The sequence below is a fragment of the Lygodium microphyllum genome, chromosome 13 (genome assembly GCF_053477565.2).
Source record: "Lygodium microphyllum isolate KBCC chromosome 13, Lygodium_microphyllum_v1.1.10, whole genome shotgun sequence".
NCBI classification, from domain to species: Eukaryota; Viridiplantae; Streptophyta; class Polypodiopsida; order Schizaeales; family Lygodiaceae; genus Lygodium; species Lygodium microphyllum.
Window position 1 is genome coordinate 146,908,208 of NC_141147.1, and position 27,957 is coordinate 146,936,164.

Here is a 27,957-nt window from a genome sequence, read left to right on the forward strand (position 1 = left end):
TGGTTGCAAGATTTGTTGTCTTCGTAAAAACTGTGTATGACCTTCTGCATGTGCTCAAACTGGTTCAACAAGTCTGTGTATGTGAACAGAGTCTTCCAGGGAGCAATTTTGTAGTTCTGTGCTTCTGTGCAGGAACAGCCTTTATGGGAGTAATTGAGATAAGTTGGTTTTGACTTCTGGGAACTTGCAGGACTTGTGGAGTAAAACGACTTGCAGAACTTGGTAGACTAGGAAGATTTATGACTTGTAGCTTAGGTGACTAAGCTTATGAGCTGCCTGTCGTTGATTTTTTAGGGCAGAGGGGGTCCGTTTTTTACACTGAATTTAACGCGGAAGTGCCACTGCTGTCGCCGACTTTCAGTTTGAATAAACTAAGCTTTTTAAAGCTTAGTTCTAAGCTTTAACTTTAAGCTTGTGAGGTTTTAAGCTATGGAGGCTTACTGTACTGTGGAAGAAAAAACGACTTGTAGAGGGAGCTGTAGGAGTGGTCCTCCACTTCCTCAGGCCGGTCCTTCGCGATCAGAGGCTGTGGACAGAGGATCTTAATCTCCAGGAATCCACCCGTATCGACCGTTCACGATGAAACTCACTGTAGAGCTCGATCGTTCTAAGAGCTCCGCCTTCACGCAAGATGGGTAGCGATTGGAAGCTCTCAATCTCAGCTTCGCTCTGATACCACTGGTGCACAGATCGGATGTCGTAAACGCACGTAGTGAGTGTTAGAAGGTCCCCAAGAACAACATAACTCTACGTTTTGCACAAAACTCAATGTAGAAAGCATGCACGACATGAACAAGAGACCAATTGGGTGCAATCTCCCCCCGTGCCTTGTGTGAGCGCTCCACAAAGCATGTATTTTATGTATTAATCATCTTCAAGCTCAAATAATAGCCCAAATTACAAAATAGCACGCTTTTGTCTTTTGAGTTTGTTTTAGTGCCAAATAGAAATAAAGCTAATGGGCGGGCACCCAAGAAGTCAAGCATACCCAATACAATGTCCAAATACAAATATCTAAATCATGCGTCCATGCACATACAAGAATAATAAATAAATATAAAACGCCTTGATAAATAGGTGCGACAAAATATAGGCGCCATGCCTAAGGTATGCGCTTATCAAAATATAGATGATAATTTGAATATACACTATCCTCCAATGCTTTCCACCACCTGCTACTATCTCTTCACATCAACTGAAGCATTCACAATCGTTAGTAAAATGATATAATTAAACCGACAAAAGTGAATACCTAGCAGTCTTCAGCTACATAAATAAATCAATTGGTTAGAAATCAATCCTAACCTTAATTTAACACGAGTGCACACTCTAAACTCATAAACATTTATTAATTTAATATGTATTTTGCGGAATCACTCGCTATGGAATCACCCATGTACACACTAAATTAACAAAACGCCTGAAAAAGATAGGCGTCCCCATCGACTTCTTGCACAAAGAATCCACTTTGTGTATGAGCCCCGATAATAAAAGTTTACGGAATCCACCGTAAAACCTCACGGAATCCACCGTGGCAGAGAATCCACCATGAAATATGCCTCCTGGCATCATTTATGCGACTTGGTTTCTCATGAGGTAGGTGGATTTTCCTTTGAATCTACCTCATGGTTGATTTTCACTTTTGATGTCATAGCATATATTGAGACCATGAGATATTTCTTGGTCTTAGTGGGTGGCACCTATGCTATAACTCAGAATCTAGAAGAATGGGATCAAATATGGAGATGAAGAAACCAAGAGTTTGAGAAGTCATTGGGTAAGGAGTGATAAGATTTGAAAGGCAAGAATTTTTTTGTATGGGGTAGTAATCATCTTATTTTATAGTTTCTTTCTTTCACACATAAGTGTTTTCTTGTCTGACATGTATACATAACATTCATGCTTTCCAATGATGTCTAGTATACGTTGATTCTCTTGAGTACCATGTCTCCAAACACTGTGAGTTTATCAAGATAAACAAATCAAAGGAGGTAGAGCTCCTTCTAGCCTTGGACACAACTAATGTGTTAGTTCTCTTCATATCCCTTAATTTGTTATGTAAGATCTTTTTTATTTGGTTTCTTGGACAATGCTCTCACTTTAATGCATGATTACAAGAGCCCATGTTATCCCCAACATTCATGATGAAGTTTATATGTTTTGAAAGTTTGAAATTGCAAAAAAAGAGCATCAAGTTGGCTAGGCCCACACCTAAGCAGTGAGAGTAGGCCAAGGTGGAGATGTCCCTTGAGACAAGATTCTACAACATACCATACATGCTAATATATGAGCTTGTCTAGAATGTATTGACTTCAACCCAGTACTTTGTATGTCTTTAGTGTTGTCTTGAAATTTTGTATTCCTTATCTTATTATAAGTTCATGGTTATCTTAAATTCTATGTGGGGTCCTCTTGAAAAGGTCATCCTTTTTTTTATATATAATCTAGTAAAAAGGATAGCCTCTCAATTTTCTTTAGTTTCATTCATGTGTTTTCATGATCTTTATAAGTATGGGTTTTTTACTTTATATCTCAAAGTGACTGAGCCTACGGGCTGTCTTTCATAACAATGTGAAATCAATTAAACAAAAAAAATCCATCACTTGCATTGGTAGATGCTTGGTTGAGAAGTACGTGATGGTTAAGAGTTCCAATCTCTTTTGGTGGGCAAAAACACATAGACTTAACACTCAAACTTTCTTTAGAATATTGTGATAATATTATATTTGATGGGCAAAGATAAAGCATGTGGTCTTGGTCAGATCCTCAATTGGCTAGTATTTTTATGATGCATGAGTAGATGGTGAGGAAAGGTGAAGTGCCATCATGCTAAACTTCAACTTGACAAGGAAACGACAAAAGCCAAAGGCAATAGATGGTGTTGGGTGTCCGTAGGGTATAAGGCCCATGTTGGAATAGCATTAGTGCTCTCACATATAAGACTCTTCAACCACATCTCATTTATGGATGCTCTCATCCTCTTATCCACTTTTGTATCACCTACCAACAAGTAGGCGCTTTTCCCTCCTACTGTCTACTTACCACATTCACTTCATAGTAATGAGGCATTTTGTATAGAAAGCATTTGTATCACCTACCAACAAGTAGGCGCTTTTCCCTCCTATTGTCTACTTACCACATTCACTTCATAGTAATGAGGCATTTTGTATAGAAAGCATACTATAAGGATAATAATTGTGTTTAATTTTTCAAACTTTATACTTTTTTACAATGTAGTAAAGATTTATTTTCCACTTTGATTTGTTGTTGGTATTTATCCAATATTGATTGATTTTTAAAAAAATATAAAAATACAAATATACTTTAGAATTACCTAAATTTTGACTTTATAATTTTTTCAAAATACACACTTAAGATTCACTAAAATGTGATATTTTCAAATTAAATTCACACTATGGAAAGTAGGTGTGATTTTTCAAAGAAGCTTTATTGTATTTAAAAATTGAGACACTATTGATATTTATTAAAAGTAGAAGTTTTTGTTAAGGAAAATTTATGCAACACTCTTAGAAAACTTTAACACATTATGGGGATGTGAAGAATTTCATTTCTAATTTTTTAGGATGTTTGAAAAATTGTATAAATTAAATAAAAATTATATATATAATTTTAAGTGATATAATAATTAAAAACCTAATTAATGTTTCACATGTCTATGAAATGGAAATATATTTATTCTCGTGATGTGTGATACATAAGGGTATTTAGGCTAGTCCTTTCTTGCACTATGGCATTCTTACTCTCCATTTTCTCACATAGTATCAAAGCATGCTAAAATCTTATAGTAGCTTGCATGCTTCGCTTCTATTTGTCTCCTTTTATTCAAGACAAGGTAATAGTGATACATACACTATCTACCATCATGTCTCAAAGACTTATAATTGCCACTCAATCCTGCTTGCTCTCTTCTTGCTTCTACAAGATGGAGAAGCTTATGGGATCTAATCACTAGAGTTGGAATTTTTGGATGTAGCTCTACCTTGCATAGGTAAACCTATGATCCATTGTTGATGGTGTCGAGAAGAACCCACCATAAGAGATCCTCCTCCCAAGATTCCCTACGTGGAAGCAAAAAGATACAACCACCTTTTAAAAAAAACATTCTTGATTACAATGGTTTCCAAATAAAAACGGTACAATACTTGGATACTACCAATCTTATTTGGAATAAATTTAAGGATGTTTATCAAAAGAAAGATGGCATCCATCAAGTTACCACTTTGTGAATACTTGTCAATTACACTATGTAAAAAGGGTACTAGATAAAATAACTAATTGAAAGTGGAGAAAGCTCCTCGAATGAAGCTTTTCTCAAAGGCTTGGAGATCTTAGAGAAGCTCTAAATCACCCTCCTTCCCTTCTATTTGCCACCTTGGTATAGTTTCATAAGTATCTACTCTAGCTTTTCTCAATTTTCCTACAAATTGGGGACTAAAATCCAAAGAGAGAAGTTCATTTATGAGAAACTCCTCCAAATTAGTGGCTCTAGCTACTTCTCTAAAACATTACCCATAGAAGAAGAATGTCAATCATTATCAATTACTAATGCTAGGAAGCATATTCCACGGTGGATTTTTGTGATTATATTTATTTGCCGAGGCTCGTACACAAGGTGGATTCCTTGTGTGGGAAGCTGACGGGGACGCGTACGCTTGTCCTTTTCGGGTGTCAAATTAATTTAATGTGCACGTGGGTGATTCCATAGTGGGTGATTCTGTGAAGTACATATTAAATTAATGAACATTTACGAGTTTAGAGTGCACACACAAATTAAATGAAGGTTAGAACAGAGTTCCAACCTATTTAGATATTTTGTAGCTAAAGACTACTAAGTATTCACTTTTGTTGGGTTTTATTTAATTATTTTTTAATAATTATGAATGCTTCAATTGATGTGTAGAGTATGCGGCTCTGGTGTGGGGTAGCACCGAGCGATAACATGAATCCAAATACTTAGAAGAATTACTATTTTTTATGGGCGTATGCCTTATCACTAAAAACATGGTGCCAATATCTATTTAAGCACACTTATTTATTAAAGTGCTTTAAAAATATTTATTATCTTGTATGCGTAAAGGCGCTCGGTTAAATATTTTATTATTTGATATTTGTATTTGAGCACAGCTCAACTTTTGAACGGCCAAACGCCTTACTCTATATTTGGAAAAAAGTAAACGCAAAAGCAAAAGCATGTTATTTATAAAGTGGGCTATTTTTTGGCTTAAAGATAAATAAATCTATAAATGCATGCCTTGTGAAGCACTCGCACAAGGCATGGGGGGAGATTGCACCCAATTTGTCGTTTTGTCTCATGTTGTGCAAATTTCCTTTTGCTTTTTTCTTGAAACTATGAAGGATTGTAGAGTTCTTTGTTCTTGGGAACCTTCCGGCATTCACTAGGCACGTATACATCATCCGATCTGTGCACCAATGGTATCAGAGCGAAGCTAAGATCAAGAGCTTCCAATCGCTTACCATTTCGCATGAACTTGAAGCTCCTAGAACGAACAAGCTCTATAGGCTCTCGTGATGAAGTGACAACACAAGCATGTTTCTGGCAGAGTGAAGAATCCCCTGTTGTACCCTCTGATCGCGAATGACCTCTCATAGCAGAGGTAGATGACTACTCATGAAGTTCCTTTACAAGTTCTTTTTTATCCACAATGAGAAGCAAAAAAAAAAAAAGAAGAAGTTTTTTTTAAATGAAGGTTGACTTTATAATCTTAATAAGCTTAAAAGAGGCACAAGCCTCAACAATTCAAGAAATCGTGGCGGAAGCATGAACTCGCTGATGTCGATTCGGTCAAAAACGTGCCATCATCCTGCGCTGATCCAATGAATTACTTAAGACTTTTGTTTAAAGCTTTAAGCTACCAAGCTTAATCTAAAGCTTAAAGTTTCAATTATCAATCTCTTACGTAGCAGCCGTTCATACTCTGGTACTCCGAAACCAATTTTGAAGCTTCAGTAAGTCCCTGTTCCCCCTTGCAACTTGGCTGAACAGATTTAGAGCAAGTAGACTGTCATGCGCAGTCTATGCGGAAGACTATTTTGCTTGGAAGAAGACTATTTTCAATTGTCGTACTCGAGAAAAACCAAGATCATAAAAGCAAAAGTCGTAAGAAAAAGCAAGCCTTGTAAACCCAAATTTGAGCTATACTTATCCTTCTAATGAGATTTTGAGTGTGTAAGGTTGTTTGAGATTTTTCAGGATGTCGAATCATAACATGGATGATTTTATGGATGAAGGAGATTTGCTAGAGCTGACTATGGAATAGAAATTGGATCTAATCATGATGCAACTTCAAGAGGAGTGAAGGGAATGTCAAAACTTGCCGGCACAATTGGCTGCACTTCAACAATCCACTGTCAATCAAGACAGACCGCAACCTGAAGATGTTATTCGATGTACTATTGATGCGACACTCCATGCACAAGCTCTTAGGAAAGAGGCCAAGATAAGTAAAAGAAATTTTAAATTCCTCACTTTTAATGGGCAACGTGATAGCAATTTTGTTATGGCTTCCATTAATCAGTTTGATGACTATTTTCATGAAGAGTAATATGTTGAAAAAGATAAATTTAAATGCGTCACTAACCATCTAGCAGACAGAGCATCATTATGGTGGACTGTTATCCGCAAGAGCAATATGCTGAAAAATATAAATTTAAATGTGTCACTAGCCATCTAGCAGACAGAGCATCATTATGGTGAATTGTTATTCACAAGAGTGTTGATTGTCCCTCTACTTGGGAAGCCTTTCAAAAGAAATTTTTGCAGAATTTCCTTCCACCTCAATTCCATGAGAAAGTTATCAAACAGTGGAATCTCCTGCAACAAAAAGATCATGAATCCATGTCGTAATACACTGAGCATTTTTAGAGTATCTTACTTCAACTTTGAATGCTTAAAGATATTCTTGAGACGACCCACAAGCCCAAGTATATGTCTGACTTGCTTGGTCACTTCTATACGAAAGTGAATATGTTCAAGCCAAAGACTTTGGAGGATGCAATTTCTTTAGCGCATGATGTGGAGGATAAAATTAGTGGACTAGAAAAGCGACTGTAACAATTTTTGATTAATGATAACTTTGGTACAAAGCAATTCAATTCTAACTTCCGAAGATTCAATCAAAATCACTTTGCTCCTTCTTTTCATAAACCTTGGACTCGACCTTCTACTTTACCATCAAATAAAAATTCAAACTTTAAGCCTTTCCTCCAGCCAAATCTCAATATACCCAAACTTCCAGCCCTTACCAATAATGTCTCCAAAGCAAAGCCCATGGTTTGCTACAAGTGTCATCAGCCTTGACACTTAGCAGCGAATTGTTAGTCCAAGAAGCAAGCTGTTCAAATCAATCACTTGGGAGCAACTAATGACGAGGACCATGAAGATATGCCAAACTTCACTGAAGATGATGATGATATCGATGATACTTCAGATACTTTACCAAGTATGCTAAATCCTCATTCATTATTAACAATGAAATGTTTTGTGCATGGTCAAGAAAAGATTGTTTTGCATGATGATGGAAGCACGCATGATTTTATTTTCGCAAAGTTGGTAAAAGAATTGAATTTATCTAGTGTTTCAACTCATTATCGCATAAAGGATGCATTCTTAGGCACTAGATACAATGGTACACAAGAAGTGTATGATCTAGAGATTAAAATCGGTGATTATATTGAGCATAGAAATTTCTTGGTTGTGCCTTTGCAAGCTAGTGATATTATTTTAGGAATGCCTTGGCGTCACAAATATAATCCTGACATAGATTATTTCATACATTCCGTGAAATTCATTTTAATGGAAACCAAATCACATTACATGGATTGCACGTCTTTGATAATTTTCCATTGCTTAGTCACACACAGGCTAAACGTGCATTGAGAAAATGTAGTAAATCATATTTCGTATGGGTGAATGAAATTGAAGCTAAGGAAAATCAAATGCATCCTAGGCATGCACAATCTCTTTCACAATTTAAAGATTGTTTTGTTGATGATTTACCACCTGGTTTACCACCTACACATCTTGAAGACCATAAAATAGATTTAATCCCAAGCTCTCAACCACCATGTAAAGCACCTTATAGACACAATCAGATTGAAGAAAAATAAATCCAAACACAAGTTAAGGAACTATTGAACTGAGGACTTATTAGGCGCAGTAGTTCTCATTTTGGTGCACATGTCCTATTAGTTAAGAAGAAAAATAATACCTATAGGATGTGCATTGACTATCGTGCCCTAAACAAAATCACTATTAAGAATATATATTTGATCCCTAGGGTAGACGACCTCGTGGATAAACTACAAGAAGACACTATTTTTACAAGATAGATCTTAAATCTGGATATCATCAAGTACGCATGGATACACCTAACATTTTTAAGACTGCATTTAGAACTCAGTTTGGTCATTATGAATTTCTTGTTATGCCTTTCAATTTGATCAATACACCAGCTACATTCAGTTGTATGATGAATTGTATATTTTTTAAGTATTAGAATTATGTGATTGTTTTCTTTTATTATATGTCGATTTTCAATCAAGATGAGAATGAACATTGTGAATATATATCTTTGGTTTTCAAATTGTTAAAAGAGAATCAATTATATGCTAACCTTGACAAGAGTGAATTTTTCCAAACTCGGATTGAATACTTGGGTCGCATTATTTCTTTTAATGGTATTCGTGTTTATCCTAAAAAGATAGAGGCAATTTTGAATTGGCCAATCCCTAAAAATGTGCATGAGTTACGTTCTTTCTTAGGCCTTGCCAGCTTTTATAGAAAATTTATTGAAATGTTTTCATTGTTTGCATTGTCTTTTACAAAATTTTTAAAGAAAGGTGTTGTGTATCAATGGTTTGACAACCAGCAAAAGTCTTTTGATTTGTTGAAACATGCTTTAACACATGCACCTGTCTTGCAATTACCTGATTTTAGTCGACCATTCTTCCTAGTAGTCACTGATGCTAGCGGATCAGGAATAGGAGCTATCCTCGTACAAGATTCGCATCCATAGCCTATTCTAGTTGCAAACTTAAACCTTCTGAATTAAGGTATTCCACCATTGATAGAAAATTGTTAGCTATAGTTCAAGCCTTACGTTAATGGAAATACTATATGATGGGATCCGAATTTATGATTAAAACTGATAAGCAAAGTATTAAACATCCCCTTAGTTAGCCACAAATATCTGACTGCCATATTAAATGGACTGCTTTTATTCAAAGTTTTCATCCACTTATCCAATATCAGCCAAGAAGAGAAAATATTGTTGCCGATGCCTTGAGTAGAAGACTAAGTATTCCTATGAAGGATACCTATGACCATGACCCCACTTTTCAAGCTGATTTGGAATAAATTAGTTGTTAACAATTGGATTTCAATTTATTATTTATATTATTCTGATGGATTTATGTTTTATGATAAAAGATAATGTGTCACTGTTTAATTTAGATCATTTGTGTTGCACGAAATTCATTGTCCTCTATATCAAGGACATAGAGGTATTATTTTCACTTTAAGAACATTGGTTAAAGATTTTTATTGGCTGCAAATGAAATCTGATGTTTCTATCTTTGTTCTGATTGTTTAATTTGCCAAAGAGTCAAGTGACACCATGGTAAGCAATATGGTTTGTTAATGCCTTTACCAATTCCTGACCGTCCATGGGAACATATTTCAATGGATTTTATAACTGGTTTGCTTGATACACAAGCTAATCATGATATGATTTGGACTATAGTAGATCAATTTAGCAAATAAGCATATTTTCTAACGTGCAAGAAAACATTAACTGCATCTTAAACTACACAATTGTTTTTAAAGAATGTTTTCACTAATCATGGTTTTCTAAAAGTTATTATTTCTAATCATGATTCTAGATTTTTTAATAATTTTTTTACTACTTTGTTTTTTGATTTGGGTAGTAAGATTGATTTCTCGTATGCATTTCATCTTGAAACCAATGGACAAACAGAAGCTACTTTTAGTACAATTCTAGATCTTTTGCGTACATACATAATTTCAAAACCCTAAATATGGGACACACAATTACATCTACTTCAATTTGAATACAATAATACACCACATATAACTACTCATAAAGTACCTTTTAAAAACGTTTATGAACATAGATTGCCTACACTTATCACATCATTATCGAATAAAGTTAAAGCTGCTGATGATATGACAATACGCATGCTAGTATTTTTACTCAAGTTAAAGATATGATTGCGAAATCCTAGCAATCATACACTAAACAAGCTAATAAGAAAAGACAAGTCACGAGTTTCAATATTGATGATTATGTTTGGTTACGTATTGAAAAGAGAAGATTACAAAGTGTTGAGAAACACCCTGTTGTTAAATTAACACCTAGGTTTTATGGACCTTTCAAAATAATTCACAAGATCAATGACAATGTATTTAAATTAGAACTACCCAAACATTGGAAGATCCATAATACTTTTCATATCAATTTGTTACGACATTTTAGAGGTCAATTACCTATCCACCCTGTCTATGAAAATCCTCCTTTATTAGAAGAAGAAACTAAAATCCTTGAACCTGAAACTATTCTAGACATTGACTTAATGACCACTAGAACTGGCCGTAGATATTCTAGATATTTGGTTAAGTTTAAAAATCATCTTGTTGAAGAGGCCCAATGGATGCACACTCGTGACCTAAGTGCTTACCCCTCACTATTTGCTTCACATTGAGCTAATAACAATTAAGGACAATTGCTATCCCACCCCGGGGGTATGATGCCAGGAGGCATATTCCACAGTGGATTCTGTGATTATATTTATTTGCCAAGGCTCCTATACAAGGTGGATTCCTTGTGCGAGAAGCTGATAGAGATGCCTATCCTTTTTGGGCGTCAGATTAATTTAATGTGCACATGGGTGATTCCATAGCGGGTGATTTAGTAAAATACATATTAAATTAATGGAAGTTTACGAGTTTAGAGTGCGCACTCGAACCAAATTAAGGTTAGGACAAAGTTTCAACCTATTTAATTATTTTGTAGCTGAAGATTGCTAGGTATTCACTTTTCTTGGATTTTATTTAATTATTTTCTAACAATTGTGAATGCTTCAGTTGAACTATAGAGTAGGCGGCGGTGGCATTGGGTAGCACTAGGCGATGACGTGAATCCAAATGCCCGAAAAATTTACTATTTTTTATGGGTGCATGCCTTATCACTAAAGGTATAGCACCGATATTTATCTAAGCACACTTATTTATTAAAATACTTGACAAAACATTTATTATCTTGTATGCGCAAAGGCGCTCAGTTGAATATTTTATTATTTGATATTTGTATTTGGGCACATCCCGACTTTTGGACACGTGCCCAAACGCCTTACTCTATATTTGGGCAAAAGCAAACGCAAAAGTAAAATCATGCTATTTGTAAAGTTGGTTATTTTTTAGCTTAAAGATAAATAAATCTATAAATATATGCCTTGTGAAGCACTCACATAAGACATCGGGAGGGATTGAACCCAATTTGTCTTTTTGTCTCATGTCGTGCAAATTTCCTTTTGCTTTTTACTTGAAACTATGAAAGACTGTAGAGTTCTTTGTTCTTGGGAACCTTCCGACATTCACTATGCATGCATACAACATCCGATCTACGCACCACAATATATATCTTCTTCTAATTTTATCTCACCCTCTCCTCTATTGTTATCATGTCCTCCTCTCTCTCTCTTTTCCTCACACTCTCCATCTTTCACTACTTCAAAAACTCACACACACACACACACTCTCTCTCTCTCTCTCTCTCTCTCTCGCTCTCTCTCTACAGAAGGGTGCCATATAAAGGACTTACTTACATATTGAATAGAAAAGGGTTATATTTTATTAAGGGAAATTTCAAAGATAAGGATATGTATAAATAGACCTTGGAGGCATGTGATATAGAAGGTGCACATATAGTGAATCCCCTGAATTTATGATATGTCTCCTCTTGTAGCCTCCTCTCTTGATGATTCACTCACTCTCTCTCTCTCTCTCTCTCTCTCTCTCTCTCAAATTTTGTTATGAAATGCTATGCCATTGAATTTTTTTGCATTTTTTTACCACAATAATGCAGTGTTATTTGCATCTCAATAATTGTTGGTGTATGACTTGCAATAAGCATCAATAAGTGAGTCAAAATAAGTATCTGAATAGGCATCGGTATAATACTGACACTTTTAGTGATGCCAAAAGAGAAAGTCACTAGTGTTTTTCGCTATGCTCTATACCCTTGTACTAAGAGAGCAAGTGAAAAACAATTAGATTTATAGCAGTTATATCTAGAATTTGTAAGGCGTATCCATTTGACCTTTAAAAAGTTCCCAACAGAGAGCTAAAGACCAATCCCTAGAATGAAGAGAGGATCCATCTAAAACAACCTAGAGGAGGATACAAGACTGTATAAACAAGAGCTAAAGGACCCTATCACAATGATACATGGTGATGATATTACATCCTTCACTACTAAAACTATCACAATAATAATCAATTGAAAAGACCGCAAAACATCAAATTCAACTTGGCAAATCATCAAAACTCTAGGAAACTAAAACCTATCCCTCTTCTAGACAAAATCAACCATTAAGAGAACTAGGTGACCATCTCTTATAGTATAGTCGACATATGAAATATCTACAAGATCAGTTGTTGACATATATGATACCTACACCTCAACATGGAAATTGTATACCACCACTAGCAACAACACCAAGATGCAATCATGAAGATAGAAGAATCCAAATAAATAAGAGCATCTCATAATATAATGGACAAGAGGATCCTTGAGAAGCATTGTAAGCATAAGAAAGATTGAAGCCATACCATAAAGATGATATGGAAGGTAGGGAAAGAAGTAGAGATACCTAAGAGAGCCATTAGAGAGGTAAGAAGAAGTAGAGATACTTGAGAGTTCCCTTGTAGCTAAGAGCCAACCATTCGAACCATAGAGTGTTCAAACACGCCCAAGCTCTCGTTCTCTCGGTCTTTCCACAATATCTCATAGTCATGAAAATTTGTAACTACACTCAAGCTAGAAGTACATATATACAGAGATAGAATGAGTGAAAAGTAACCACCTCATGAGTTACACTTGGATTGAAGGGGCATCACCCATGCTATATGGCAAATAGTGATAGTTAAGATGGCTTCTGAGAGAAAATAATAAAGTGACCTTGAGACATGTCTTGGAGGCCCAAAGGGTTAGTTAGATGGGTCAATATATATAAGTTCCACCAATGTGATGAGCATATTAACTAAGTACATAACCTTTATATGTCCACCACCATAAGTTTCACTTCGGGATGCATCTCACAAAAATATAAGTGTACCACAGGCAATCAATATAAGGGTTCTTTGATTTGAGTAAACTTTGATAAATTTACATAAAGAGGGTTTTTTAATGTAGTTACACATGAGAGCCTATAAGTTTCTTAACAAAAATGGGATCATTTCACTACCTTATAAAATGTAAGTAAAATGGAATTTATAATATCCTTTGAATACACCTTATAATATGGATGGTTTCTTTTCACCCCTTGAAAAGTGTTAAAAGCACCTCCATAAGCCATAATACACATGACACATACAATGTTGAGATACAAGCAAAATAACAACAGTACGAATTCCTCAATAGAGGCTCCATGATTGTAGGATCCCCAAGTGCTAAAGCTCTCTTTTCTCACTCTCCTCCCCCCAATAATCTCACAATTATGCATAGTGATGAAACATGCTTGTGCTAGAAGTGTGTGTGTATATATATATATTGAGAGAGAGAGAGAGAGAGGTGTACATGTGCACACACACACAAAGGGGAATCGACACAAAGAGAGCTAGTGAAAAATAACCACCTCATGAGTTGCATATTGATTCAAGGAGCAACACCCTAGCTACATAGCCAATAATGAAAGATAAGAAGGGTTCTATGAAAAAATCATAAAGCAACAACGAGAAATGTCTAAGACGGCCAAAAGTCACCTAGAATGGCCAACTTATACAAGTTTAAGCACATGACTAGCATGCCAACAAAGTATACCTCCATGTGTCCAACACTAGAAGCATTAGAACTACACATGATACATAAAATATAATGTTAATCGAACGAAGGGAATACAACTAACTCGTGCTTGGTGTGTGGTCATAGCCAACAAATGTCTTACTACCGGATCCATGTTACGTGTAGGTTGTATGCCAATTTCTCGAGAATAGATGTGCTCACCGAGGGATTGGGAAAACGTGACATGCACACAGGGGGTACATGCGAATAATAATTGATGGCATGGGTAGAATATACAAAGAAGAAATCTGGTTCATTCCACACATGCTGAAGCCTGTGCGTGATGTGAATCGACAAGTATCCATTTTGGTGAAGGTAGTGCGCACAGTAGCGGACTAGCCATGTCGAATTACTTTAGGGTTGGTAATCAATAAGTAAAACGCACCAGAGAATTATCGAGAGGGACCAAGCTTTTAAAACGCGGCAATTATGCGCATAAACATGTGGGGTTAGTAAATTATGCGCACAAATTAGAAAACACATCAACATATGGCTTTCATAGAGCTAGTGGGCACTACTTCCACTGACTTGGCCAAGACGTGACAGCAGACTACAACACGCCTGCGTGGCACACACACGACGGCTATATAAGAGCCGACCCACACATCGGTATATTCAGTACGCCGAATAACATCACGAAGCAGCTGGCGAGCAGCAGTCTTGGTAATCATGGGGGAGATATTAAGATCATCGACGACGTCCTTCTCAATGAAGATAGTAACGCTCTTACAGCTACTACTGGTGATTAATCATGTACTTGTGCATGCAACGGTAGCCACTAGGTCGGCGGACGTCGCGGAGAGTCATCAGACTAAACAGGTATGACAAGCGTACGTCGTCGTCACGTACACACGTACTGGATTAATCAACCCCTTGTTGCGATACTATGATCAGGATTCAGAATTCATGAGGTGGAGAGGCAAAAAGGTTATTTACCTGCTTATTATTGCAGTGATCAGATCATCGTCATCAGAACTCTTGCTGTTTTTTGTTTCTGATTAACTTCCTTTTTCATTAATGGTTTGATCTAATTTGTGCAGGCCCAGACAAGTACGGTTCCTTGGCCGATTGAGCGCAGGGGCCCCTGGGGCGGAGACGGAGGCTCTGAGTTCGACGACTTAAGATCCATACCATCAAGCGCAATCCACGTGCTGGGGATACAGACGATTAAGCTATGGCACGGGGAGAAGTACATCCGTGGCATCCAAGTGCAGTATCAGGTCACGGATGGTTTCCGAGTCTACCCGTACTGGGCACAACTTCATGGCCAGCAGTCCGACGACAACAAGCACGTAGAGGTGCGTATTACTTATACGTTGTTGTATTGCTGCGCATTCGAGGTGTGTAAACCACCCAAAAGTTGTGCATGGGATTTGGTACTTTGTACATACTTAGTTGTTGTGATTACATTTATTTAATGCGTATGAGTATAGTGGGGAGGAGTTGGAGACAAAAGTGGCGAATATGATGAGATGCTTTCAACCTATGTTGAGCAAGGTTGAGTGGAAAGCACAACTGATGCTGGTGAACATGTTAGGACTTTGTCTTCTCCTTCTCCAGCTACATCAAAAATACCTAATGATAACAACCCTTCACATCCAGGAGTTGGAAAGAAGGAGGCTAAGCATTGAAATGAGCTATGAGAAGCATGGAGTTATCACTGTTACAGTGTGTGCTTGTTTTGGGTTACAATGTGTTGTTTACATGGGCGCCAAAGATATGGAACGACAGGCTCTTAAAGTATTCAGAATGAGACTTTTTGGAGTTGAGGTACATGCTGTCTAGTTTGGTACAGGTACGTTGAAAGATGTGGCATCAGAAGCAATAAGATACTTGGTTACAAATGAAGAGACTGCACACTATATTTTAAGGTCCGTAACTGGATCTCACTCTTATCCAATGCTGGTGAGAGATTTTCATGCCATTATTGGCAAAGAGACTTGACGACAATGTTGCTAAAGAGGGATTTCAAATGCTAAGAAGGGAGGGAAAAGAGGAGCGTGTGACGAAAAGGAGGGAAGGGGCAATGCTAATTGGGGAAGAAAGGAGAGAAAAAGCAGGGGAGGTCACAAACGGAAAGAGGGAAGAACTGACGCCAGAGGAAAGAAAGCGAAAGGTACGGGGATCTCTGGGTTTTGTTGTTGGAGGTAGCATCCATTGGATAGGCATTCTTGATGACATCTTGGAATCGGGCGCAATCCCAGTGATTGCATCAGTGGCAGCTGATCACAATGGTATCCTAATGGATTTGAAAGAACCACAGTCTCTCGTCAAGGTAATAGATATCAAAGGAATGCGAAAGCTGATTGCTGAGGGGAAGGAAACTGTAGATTGCGCTTTTTGATGGACATTATACAGGGGAAAACCTTGCATATAGTGGAGAGAAGGACTTCGACTTCTACTTTTGGTCGGGATTAGCGGTGGATATGGAGGCAGAGGAAGCGAAAACAATAACAGAGTTTATTGATCAAACAATTAGATATGGGAGCGGCTAGAGGTGGCATGGCAACTGGAGCTACTGGTCATGTGGAACTGGAGCTGCTGGCGGAATGATGTCAGGTGGTCACGCAAGTGGTGCAGGAGTCAGATCAGGCATCATGGGTGCAGATCGTGAAGGTTTGAGGAACGAGGTCGCTCACGCTTCTTGCTAGTGCACTCAACATTGGAGCACTGTGACAATGCTGATTTCACCTTCCCTGATTCATGTGTTTATCTTAATGGAAACTATATGAAGAATCTGTTTGTGCTGGGCTGTGACCTAGCTAAGGTGGCTATAATTGACAATTCTCCCCAGGTCGTTGTTGTCGGCAGCCAGAGCAGTGGTAAATCCAACGTCTTGGAAGCCCTTGTTGGCCGTGACTTCTTGCCCCGAGATTCAGACATTTGCACCCGGCGACCCCTTGTATTGCAGCTCGTACAGCTGATCACCACGCCCGATGACAAATCGGAAGTGCTTGAATGGGAAAAATTCTTGCATCTACCAGGAAAGTGCTTCACAAAATTCTCAATGATCCAAAGGGAAATTCAGGCTGAGACAGAGAAGGAAATAGGATCAAACAAAGGCATATCTGAGAAACAAATCCGGCTGAAAATATTTTCACCTAATGTTCTGAACATCACTTTGGTTTGATTTGCATGGCAACACATCATCTGGTTTGCAAAGGATTGATGCAGAGCAAGCAATCAATGTTCCTAATGAGGGCATACTCAATTCTGTCAATCCAGCAGCCAAGTGGGTAGTAGCAGGGATAGGAATCTTAATAGCAACTGGTTTGATGATTGTGACAATAACTTGGCTTATTGCACTTCAGGTTAATAAGATTTTCCGTCTAGAAAGAATCTTTGGCCAGGGAAGGAATGATTTTTATCTATGAACATTGGTTTCTCAAAATATATACCCAAGTGCTCATCAAACCATGCAGTATTGATACATGTATTATGCAGTGTCTGTTTAGTGAAAAAGATTGGTGATCCCTCAGGAGCTAGCAAGGTAGAATGTTCTAGCTCTGTAAAGGATGATGTAGAATCTAAAATCAATAAGGAAACAAATGAATTGATCGGAAGGGAACAGAACGCTCTGGATCTAGGTGTATCCACCAGCCAAGGTACTGCCTGTACAGAGACGGATAGGCAGGAGCCTGCTGAGGTATGCAGAGTTTGTGATCCAGACAAAACTGGAGAAGCTGCTCTTAAGGCATTTCATATCTCTTTTCCCCTTCATGCTCTTCATGAAAACACAAGTAAAGTTGTTGAATCTATATTTGAAAATAAACTTGAAGGGGTAAAGACAAGTCAAATCTACTTCTTTGTCATCAGCATCTTAAACTGGCCATACTACTAGCACAGTGAGCAGTGCTGCCCACAAAACTCCATTGTTTTGACTTTGTATGGAAACCTGAAAATTTGTTCACAGGAATTATTACCCAGCTGAATTTAACAAGTCTATGTGCCAATGGCAAAACTGAACTTGAACACCTGGAAGTAAAGCTGAATATGTACAGCTTTCTCTGAACATGGACCTCATGCAACTTGCTTGACAAGGAATATAGTGAATTTTAGCATCAAAAATTCAAATTCTTCTTGTTAGTCTCTTCACTTGTTGCAACTAGAACTCCGTATTCAGCAGTCCTTACACGAAATCTACGACATTTCTGGTGAACCCGATGTGAAAGTGCTGCGACATCAGCAAGATGGGAGACTCGCAAGAAGAGATGACAGATGATAATGTCATGAAGAACCTGTTTCAGTCATTTACCATGTATATGCAACAGCAAGCTCATGCAAAACGTGACAGTGATGCTATGGATGCCTTGAAAGCTGTCCAACAGGAGATGAAGCAGTTTAATGGCCAGCAAGTGTCAACTTACCTGCATTTGTATGAAGAAAAGATGAAGTTTTTTGGGGTTTCTCAAGATGTTTGGAGCCGCTACTTCTTGCGGATCGTGGTGCGCACTCTTGAAGGTCGAATTGCAGAAATTCAAGAGGCACATGCAGGTTGGGCTGAATTTAAAAAGGCATTAAAAGATGAATATTTCCTGGAGGATACAGGTCTTATGAATCGCAGGAATTTTTAGCATGGGTTTCTATGCCTAATAAGGGACTTTCTGTTACCGCTCTTCTGCGAGAGTTTAAAAGCCGTTATGATCAGTTGGATGGGACTGAACAGCAAGCTTTGGAGATGCAGAAAGTGGAGTTATTTTTGCAAGCTGCAGATGCTGATTTACAGGAAAAGTTGGATGATCTTTTGGAAGATCAAGCTACTGATTCAGGTCTAAAGACTGAGTGGAGACATGTCATTGATGCTGTGAATGCTCTTGTCAAGAAGCAGCGCAGGAGAGTAAGATTGCATCGAAATACAGGATCAGTTCCTGAAAAATCCTTGGAGACTTCTTCTTCTACCCCTGCTGCTTCTTTGCCTAAGCCTACTCCTCCTGTTATGAATCCACCAGTTCTTGCTGCTCCAGTGCCCTTATCTGTAGATGACGTTATTAAAGGCTTGGCGGATTTGACAATTGAAGCAGTCAAAGCTGAAGTTGGTAAGTTAAAGGAGCAACTTATGTCAGTACCTGCTGTAGCACCTGCTCTAGTGACTGCTTTTCCAGCTGGTCAAAGGAAAGGGCGATGATGTATTTGGTGTGATAGTACAGAGCACCAACACTGCAGAGATTGTGATGCTTTTCAGGAAGCACGTAAGAAGAATGTAGTGTTTTGGGGACAAGATGGGAAGATATGGCTGACAGAGACTGGCGCTCCTCTTGACACGAACTTTGGTAAGGGAGGTATGAAGAAGCTTGTTGATGATATGGCTGCGCGATCAGCTTATGTGAGTGTTAGAGGAGATGCTTCAGCTTTTGGAGTCCAGCTTGAGCAGAAATCTGATGGAGACTCTGCTTTATGGTCTTTTGCCTTGGAGATAGCGAGAAGAGGGAAAGTTCAAACTTCTACTATGACTTGTGTGGGCTCTAGCATCCGAGGAGAAACAGGATGGGATTCTCCTGTTGAGAGGTATTCTATTTTTGCTTATATGGCTAAAACGCAGGGTTTAGATGCAATGGTTGAGGAAAAGAGAAGAAGAGATGAGGAAGGTCCTAGCTCCTCCAAAAAGACTAGAGGGGGTGACTTTGTTTCACCACCTGTTACAGCTCCACCTATGTCAAATTCTCCAGCTCAAACAGGTTCTGATCAACCAATGGGAGACAAGCAGAAAGAAAAGAGGCAACCAAGAAAAGAGCCAGGATTCAAGCTCTTGTGAGATCTTGATATGCAAACGGATATGAGTAAGATTTTTCATGAAAGAATTTTGAATAGTGAAGTCACTTTAACTGTTGGAGAGGCTCTTGGGATTGCTAGAAGAGAAATACAGGATCAGATGCAGGATCTTTTGCGGAGGAAACGACATGCGATGGAAGGACCTGCTTTACAGGGATTGTGGCATGGAGCTCTTGGGGAAGAGCATGATGATGCAATGATGGTTGAGAATGCTTCTGTTAATCCCCAATTGGAGAAAATAATGCACCCTATGCAGTATGAAGATGATGAAACCCCTATTCTCATTCCTCGCAGCCATTTTTCACGAAGTCATTGGGCTAGAGCAACCACTGAGACAGTGGTAAGGATCGGAGAGAAACAAATTCCCTTGATTGCTTTAGTTGATCATGGTTCTGAGATTAATCTTATTGCTCGAGGTGTTTATGAGAGTGGCAAGTGGCCTATGGATGCAGAGCATGGCTGGCGCATGAGAGCCGCCAATAATACTTCTGGTGATATGTATGCTGCTTGTCCGAGTATCAGAATTTCTATTGGTAATGTTGAAGAGGATTATCATTGCTTTGTTCAGGATTCATGCTCTTATCCGATTATTCTTGGACAGCCTTTCATTACAGAAGCAAGAATGGAAACAAAAGTGATGGATGACGGATCAGCTTATGCGCGGATACGCAGTAAAGATGGTATGCGAGCTGTTCAGTTTATGACTGTTGGGGTAAATCATCCGAGAAAGAGGGACTCCTTGCGTGAGGCACCATTACCTGCGAAGGAGTTGGATTTTCATTAGGTACCGCTGTCTTGCGAGACGCCAGTGGTACGGAGCGGAGAAAAGAGGAGATCTCGCCTCCTGGCAGCCAGTCTTTCTTCAATAATTTTGTTGGGTTTACTTCAGATAGTTCAGTGAGTTATCAGAAAATTTCAGATTTGCCTAGAGCTGCCAGGCAGTACATTGGTCGTAAGGAGAAAGAGTTGAAGAATGCAGGTATTTTGCAAGCAGAAGAGCATGTGGATGGATTGTATGAAGGGATGTCTTATGCAGATACATTGTTTGAGATAAGAGCAATGCTGAAAACTGATGTATGCAAGGGTTCAAAGATCATACATGTGCAAACCTTGGATATGTTTCAGGAAATTTCTGGTTTTATGCTGCAAACAGAGTTAGAGGCTGAGAAAACTCAGCAAACTGAATTTATGGCTGATCTTGATCAGCTAATAGAATTGCAGAGGGCTGAATTCATTCAGCCAACAGAGTTGAATGCAGAAAAATTTCTGCATACAGAGTTTCAGGACGCATCTATGCAGTCCATAGAGCCGAGGGCTGAATTCATTTAGCCAACAGAGTTGAATGCAGAAAAATTTCTGCATACAGAGTTTCAGACTGCACCCATGCAGTCCAAAGAGCTAAAGGCTGAAATTTTTCAGCCAACAGAGTTGAAAGATGCTGAAAATTTGCAGAAATTGCAGCAAAGGAAAGAGTGCTTGAATGATGCCAAGGTTGACACAAAATATAAAACAGTTGATAAGAAGGTTAAGCCGGTTGCAGGCCCGCTTCCTTCTGATAGTGATGAACAGATTGAAAAAGCTATGAAGCAGCCTATGTTGAGGGATCCTGCAAATATTGGACATAAGTTTACAGCTGAAACTCTTGCAGAATTGAAGATTGGAAATGATGATTTTTTGCTTCCAGTGGAAAAAGAATGTTTTAGAGAGATGCTTGGACGTCATGGTAAAGCATTTGCTTTCTTTCCACATGAAATTGGCTGTATTAGTCCCGAATTGGTTGCACCCATGGTCATCTTCACTGTTCCTCATGTACCATGGAATATACGCCCTATACCTGTGCCTAAAGCACACTTGCCAAAGCTGATAGAGTTGCTGAATGAGAAGATTAAAATGGGGATTTTGGAACCCTCTTCTGCACCCTATTCTAACAGGTGGTTTACTGTACCAAAGAAGAATGGTACTTTGAGATTTATTCAGGATATGCAGCCCGTGAACAAAGTGACAATCAGGAATGTGGGTACAGGTCCAGTTGTGGATGAATTTGCTGAGGCTTTTGCAGGACGAGCCATCTATTCTCTAGGAGACTTGTATTCAGGTTATGATCAGTTTCAGCTTGCCTTGGAAAGCAGGGATATTACTACTATGCGGACACCTATTGGTCTTGTGAGGATGTGTACCTTGCCTCAAGGTGCTACAAACTCAGTTGCTCATATGATGAATGCTATGCATAGAGTTCTTCGAGACTATATTCCGCAGTATACCATGCCTTTTCTAGATGATGTGCCTATTAAGGGTTGTGCAGAAGAAGAAAAGAATGAAAGTCTTGATTTGCGTGGATGTAGACAGTTTGTGGCTGATCACTTGAATGCTTGTGAACAAATATTGACACGATTAGAGGAGGTAAATTTGACACTTTCAGGGCTGAAATCTGTCTTTGCTGTTAATGAAGTCATCATAGTTGGGCATATGGTTGGATATTATGGCAGAAAGCCTTCTCCTGCAAAGGTGGATGCCATAAACAGGATTGCAGAGTATTGCTCGACTACTTCAGAGGTACGAAGATTTGTGGGAGCTTGTGTATTTTACATTATTTGGATTCCTCATTTTGCTCATATTGCAGATGTTCTCTATCGGCTGTTTCGAAAGGGGAAAAAATTTCATTGGAATGAGAAGCATTCAAAAGCCATGCGTAAGCTCAAGAAGCTGTTGCAATCCGCTCCTACTCTACGCAAGGCAGATTATCAGTGTGGACGGCCGATCATGTTGACAGTTGATACTAGCCCTATTGGTATAGGTTGGGCTGTGGGACAGGATGATGCTGATGGAAATAGGTATGCAATCCGCTTTGGAGCTAAAGTTCTTAATGAGCGACAAATGAGATATCCGCAGATTAAAAGAGAGTTGTGGGGAGTAGTCACTGCACTGAAGTGTGACAAAGGATATTTTATTGGAGCTTCAGTTATTGTGGAAACAGATTGTTTGCCTTTGCTTGGCATGATTACTAGTTGCTCGACTCCAGATATAGCGATGCTTCGATGGATTGCCTATATCAAATCATTGAATCCAGAATTTAGACACATAGCAGGGAAAGATAATCCAGTTGCTGACATGCTTTCTAGAGCGAGATATGAGGATGAGGAGTCAATGCTTGCAGAAGACGATGAGACAGAGTTTGCTGCTTCTGTCCTTATTCATGATTGTCATGTATCTACTATTGAAGCCTTTAATGAAGAACTTTATGTTGATGAGTGGCTGCAAATTGGACAATATCTAAGTTCATTGACTCGAAGAGATGATTGGACTGATGATGAATTTAAGAAAATCATAAGGAAGGCTTATGGGTATTTCTTGAAGGATGGTTTTCTTTGGAAGCATCCAAGAAAGAGAGGAGGCTTGCCCTTGAGAGTAGTTTGTGATGTAGCGATGCAAATACAGATTATGCGAGAGTTTCATGAGAGCTCATGGGCTGGACATAGAGGTGTGTGGGCTACCTATGAGAAAATCAAAGAAAGATACTGGTGGAAAGGGATGTATAAAGATGTTTCTCACTTTGTGGAGACTTGCAGGGATTGCCAGCTTTACTCTTTAGTGCGACATCGTGATGAGTTGCATCCGACTTATCCACTATGTATGCATTACAAGTGGGTGGTAGACTTGGTTACTTTGCCAATGGGACTTTGGCCGATGAGATATCTTGTCTTGGCTAGGGAGGATCTTACAAACTATGTTGAAGGTAGACCGTTGCGGACGAAGACCACCACTACAGTATGTAAATTCTTGTTGGAAGAAATATTTTGCAGGTATGGATGTATAGGCAAGATTACAGCTGATCGTGGAGAGCTAGATGCTGATGAAGCTAGAGAATTCTTCTCACGGCTTGGGATTAAATTGGCTCTTACTACTGCCTATAATCCAGAGGGAAATGGCAAAAGTGAAAGAGGACATCCACCCATAGTTAAAGCATTGGCAAAAGCTTGTAGAGGTCGGATTGGAGATTGGCCGAGATTACTACCTTTTGCATTGTGGGCTGATCGCTCTACACATAGTGTGACTACTGGATACATGCCAGCGGAGTTGATGTATGGGCAACAACCTGTCATGCCTACTGAAATTTGTGCTCTCACTTGGAGTGTTCTTCCGTGGCATGAGAATTTATCAAGGGAAGAGCTGTTAGCCCTTCGGATTCGTCAACTAGAGAGAAGGACAGAAGATGTGCAGCTAGCCGTTGACCGTTTGAAAGCAGCCCGTCTCAAAAATAAGGACAGGTTTGATTTAAGGCATCGCTTGAGGCCTAGAGCCATAAAAGAAGGAGATTGGGTTCTAGTCTATGACAGTAGTCTAGAAAATCAGCATAGTAGCATGAGAAAAATGGTTCAAAGATGGTTTGGACCATATGAAGTAAAGCAGGTTTTTGACAATGGTACCTATGAGCTGGCTGAATTAGATGGAACAACATTGAGGGTGCCTATTGCTGGAAAACGAGTCAAGATTTTCAAGAAAAGAGAAGATGAAGAATATACACTTGAAGCATTGACAGAAGAAGAGCAGATAGGAGATAGACAAGCAGATGAGACAGAAGACATAGATGATGAAGCTGATGGAGAAACAGGTTTACTAGAATCAGAAGATGGACTTGACCTGTTTGTGGAGTTGAATGATCCTGGATAGTTGGCACATCCGGAGGATGCGCAGGTTTAGAGGGGGTGGATGTCGTATTGCTGCGCATTCGAGGTGTGTAAACCACCCAAAAGTTGTGCATGGGATTTGGTACTTTGTACATACTTAGTTGTTGTGATTACATTTATTTAATGCGTATGAGTATAGTGGGGAGGAGTTGGAGACAAAAGTGGCGAATATGATGAGATGCTTTCAACCTATGTTGAGCAAGGTTGAGTGGAAAGCACAACTGATGCTGGTGAACATGTTAGGACTTTGTCTTCTCCTTCTCTAGCTACATCAAAAATACCTAATGATAACAACCCTTCACATCCAGGAGTTGGAAAGAAGGAGGCTAAGCATTGAAATGAGCTATGAGAAGCATGGAGTTATCACTGTTACAGTGTGTGCTTGTTTTGGGTTACAATGTGTTGTTTACATGGGCGCCAAAGATATGGAATGACAGGCTCTTAAAGTATTCAGAATGAGACTTTTTGGAGTTGAGGTACGTGCTGTCCAGTTTGGTACAGGTACGTTGAAAGATGTGGCATCAGAAGCAATAAGATACTTGGTTACAAATGAAGAGACTGCACACTATATTTTAAGGTCCGTAACTGGATCTCACTCTTATCCAATGCTGGTGAGAGATTTTCATGCCATTATTGGCAAAGAGACTTGACGACAATGTTGCTAAAGAGGGATTTCAAATGCTAAGAAGGGAGGGAAAAGAGGAGCGTGTGACGAAAAGGAGGGAAGGGGCAATGCTAATTGGGGAAGAAAGGAGAGAAAAAGCAGGGGAGGTCACGAACGGAAAGAGGGAAGAACTGACGCCAGAGGAAAGAAAGCGAAAGGTACGGGGATCTCTGGGTTTTGTTGTTGGAGGTAGCATCCATTGGACAGGCATTCTTGATGACATCTTGGAATCGGGCGCAATCCCAGTGATTGCATCAGTGGCAGCTGATCACAATGGTATCCTAATGGATTTGAAAGAACCACAGTCTCTCGTCAAGGTAATAGATATCAAAGGAATGCGAAAGATGATTGCTAAGGGGAAGGAAACTGTAGATTGCACTTTTTGATGGACATTATATAGGGGAAAACCTTGCATATAGTGGAGAGAAGGACTTCGACTTCTACTTTTGGTCGGGATTAGCGGTGGATATGGAGGCAGAGGAACAGAAAACAATAACAAAGTTTATTGATCAAACAATTCGATATGGGAGCGGCTAGAGGTGGCATGGCAACTGGAGCTACTGGTCACGTGGAACTGGAGCTGCTGGCGGAATGATGTCAGGTGGTCACGCAAGTGGTGCAGGAGTCAGATCAGGCATCATGGGTGCAGATCGTGAAGGTTTGAGGAACGAGGTCGCTCACGCTTCTTGCTAGTGCACTCAACATTGGAGCACTGTGACAATGCTGATTTCACCTTCCCTGATTCATGTGTTTATCTTAATGGAAACTATATGAAGAATCTGTTTGTGCTGGGCTGTGACCTAGCTAAGGTGGCTTTAATTGACAATTCTCCCCAGGTCGTTGTTGTCGGCAGCCAGAGCAGTGGTAAATCCAACGTCTTGGAAGCCCTCGTTGGCCGTGACTTCTTGCCCCGAGATTCAGACATTTGCACCCGGCGACCCCTTGTATTGCAGCTCGTACAGCTGATCACCACGCCCGATGACAAATCGGAAGTGCTTGAATGGGGAAAATTCTTGCATCTACCAGGAAAGCGCTTCACAAAATTCTCAATGATCCGAAGGGAAATTCAGGCTGAGACAGAGAAGGAAATAGGATCAAACAAAGGCATATCTGAGAAACAAATCCGGCTGAAAATATTTTCACCTAATGTTCTGAACATCACTTTGGTTTGATTTGCATGGCAACACATCATCTGGTTTGCAAAGGATTGATGCAGAGCAAGCAATCAATGTTCCTAACGAGGGCATACTCAATTCTGTCAATCCAGTAGCCAAGTGGGTAGTAGAAGGGACAGGAATCTTAATACCAACTGGTTTGATGACTGTGACAATAACTTGGCTTATTGCACTTCAGGTTAATAAGATTTTCCGTCTGGAAAGAATCTTTGGCCAGGGAAGGAATGATTTTTATCTATGAACATTGGTTTCTCAAAATATATACCCAAGTGCTCATCAAACCATGCAGTATTGGTACATGTATTATGCAGTGTCTGTTTAGTGAAAAAGATTAGTGATCCCTCAGGAGCTAGCAAGGTAGAATGTTCTAGCTCTGTAAAGGATGATGTAGAATCTAAAATCAATAAGGAAACAAATGAATTGATCGTAAGGGAACAGAACGCTCTGGATCTAGGTGTATCCACCAGCCAAGGTACTGCCTGTACAGAGACGGATAGGCAGGAGCCTGCTGAGGTATGCAGAGTTTGTGATCCAGACAAAACTGGAGAAGCTGCTCTTAAGGCATTTCATATCTCTTTTCCCCTTCATGCTCTTCATGAAAACACAAGTAAAGTTGCTGAATCTATATTTGAAAATAAACTTGAAGGGGTAAAGACAAGTCAAATCTACTTCTTTGTCATCAGCATCTTAAACTTGCCATACTACTAGCACAGTGAGCAGTGCTGCCCACAAAACTCCATTGTTTTGACTTTGTATGGAAACCTGAAAATTTGTTCACAGGAATTATTACCCAGCTGAATTTAACAAGTCTATGTGCCAATGGCAAAACTGAACTTGAACACCTAGAAGTAAAGCTGAATATGTACAGCTTTCTCTGAACATGGACCTCATGCAACTCACTTGACAAGGAATATAGTGAATTTTGGCATCAAAAATTCAAATTCTTCTTGTTAGTCTCGTCACTTGTTGCAACTAGAACTCCATGTTCAGCAGTCCTTACACGAAATCTACGACAACGTCTTCGTATTAAGCACATAGGAGTCGCTTATTTCAATGCCTTATTGTGTGAATACATATAATATTGATCGTCGGTCTACAGATACATTATATGTTTTACGTTTAGCTATAATTGCTTGTACCTTCAATTTGGTGTTTTGCAACCAGATCACCTTGCAATATCCGAAAGAGCTCATCAACCAAGTGAGAGGATTCTACGGAAAGCCAGGCCATTACAACGCCCTCACCTCCATAAAGTTCATGACCAACCAAGGCACTTATGGTCCGTTCGGAGACCAAGATGGCATCTCGTTTACATCCGGTACTACTAAGCCGAACGAATTCATCATCAGCATCTTTGGTAGATCGGGATCGGCCCTTGACAACATGGGTGTCTACATAAAAGACAATCTCTTCGATCGCGGTGGGGACTAATACCTGCCGAACTGCACAACAACAACAACATGGAGTGATCACCTAATCGTGCTCAAAATCTCTACAATGAGCTGCAAGAGTACTCGCAACAATAATGAGTAGGTAGGTAGGTG

General features: G+C 39.2%; 1 protein-coding gene across 1 annotated transcript; it reads left to right on the forward strand.

Moving 5' to 3' along the window:
* The first annotated feature begins 14,720 nt into the window (after positions 1-14,720).
* Positions 14,721-27,957, forward strand: LOC148027321 (agglutinin alpha chain-like). Its single transcript, XM_087691898.1, has 3 exons — positions 14,721-14,939; positions 15,161-15,418; positions 27,578-27,957. The coding sequence occupies exons 1-3, from the start codon at positions 14,790-14,792 to the stop codon at positions 27,842-27,844; spliced, it is 675 nt and encodes a 224-aa protein (XP_087548024.1). The 5' UTR covers positions 14,721-14,789; the 3' UTR covers positions 27,845-27,957.

Coding starts and splice junctions, on each gene's coding strand:
- LOC148027321 (XM_087691898.1), top strand. CDS start 14,790: ATGGGGGAGATATTAAGATCATCGACGACGTCCTTCTCAATGAAGATA. Junction 14,940..15,160: donor AGAGTCATCAGACTAAACAG/GTATGACAAGCG, acceptor TAATTTGTGCAG/GCCCAGACAAGTACGGTTCC. Junction 15,419..27,577: donor ACGACAACAAGCACGTAGAG/GTGCGTATTACT, acceptor TTTTGCAACCAG/ATCACCTTGCAATATCCGAA.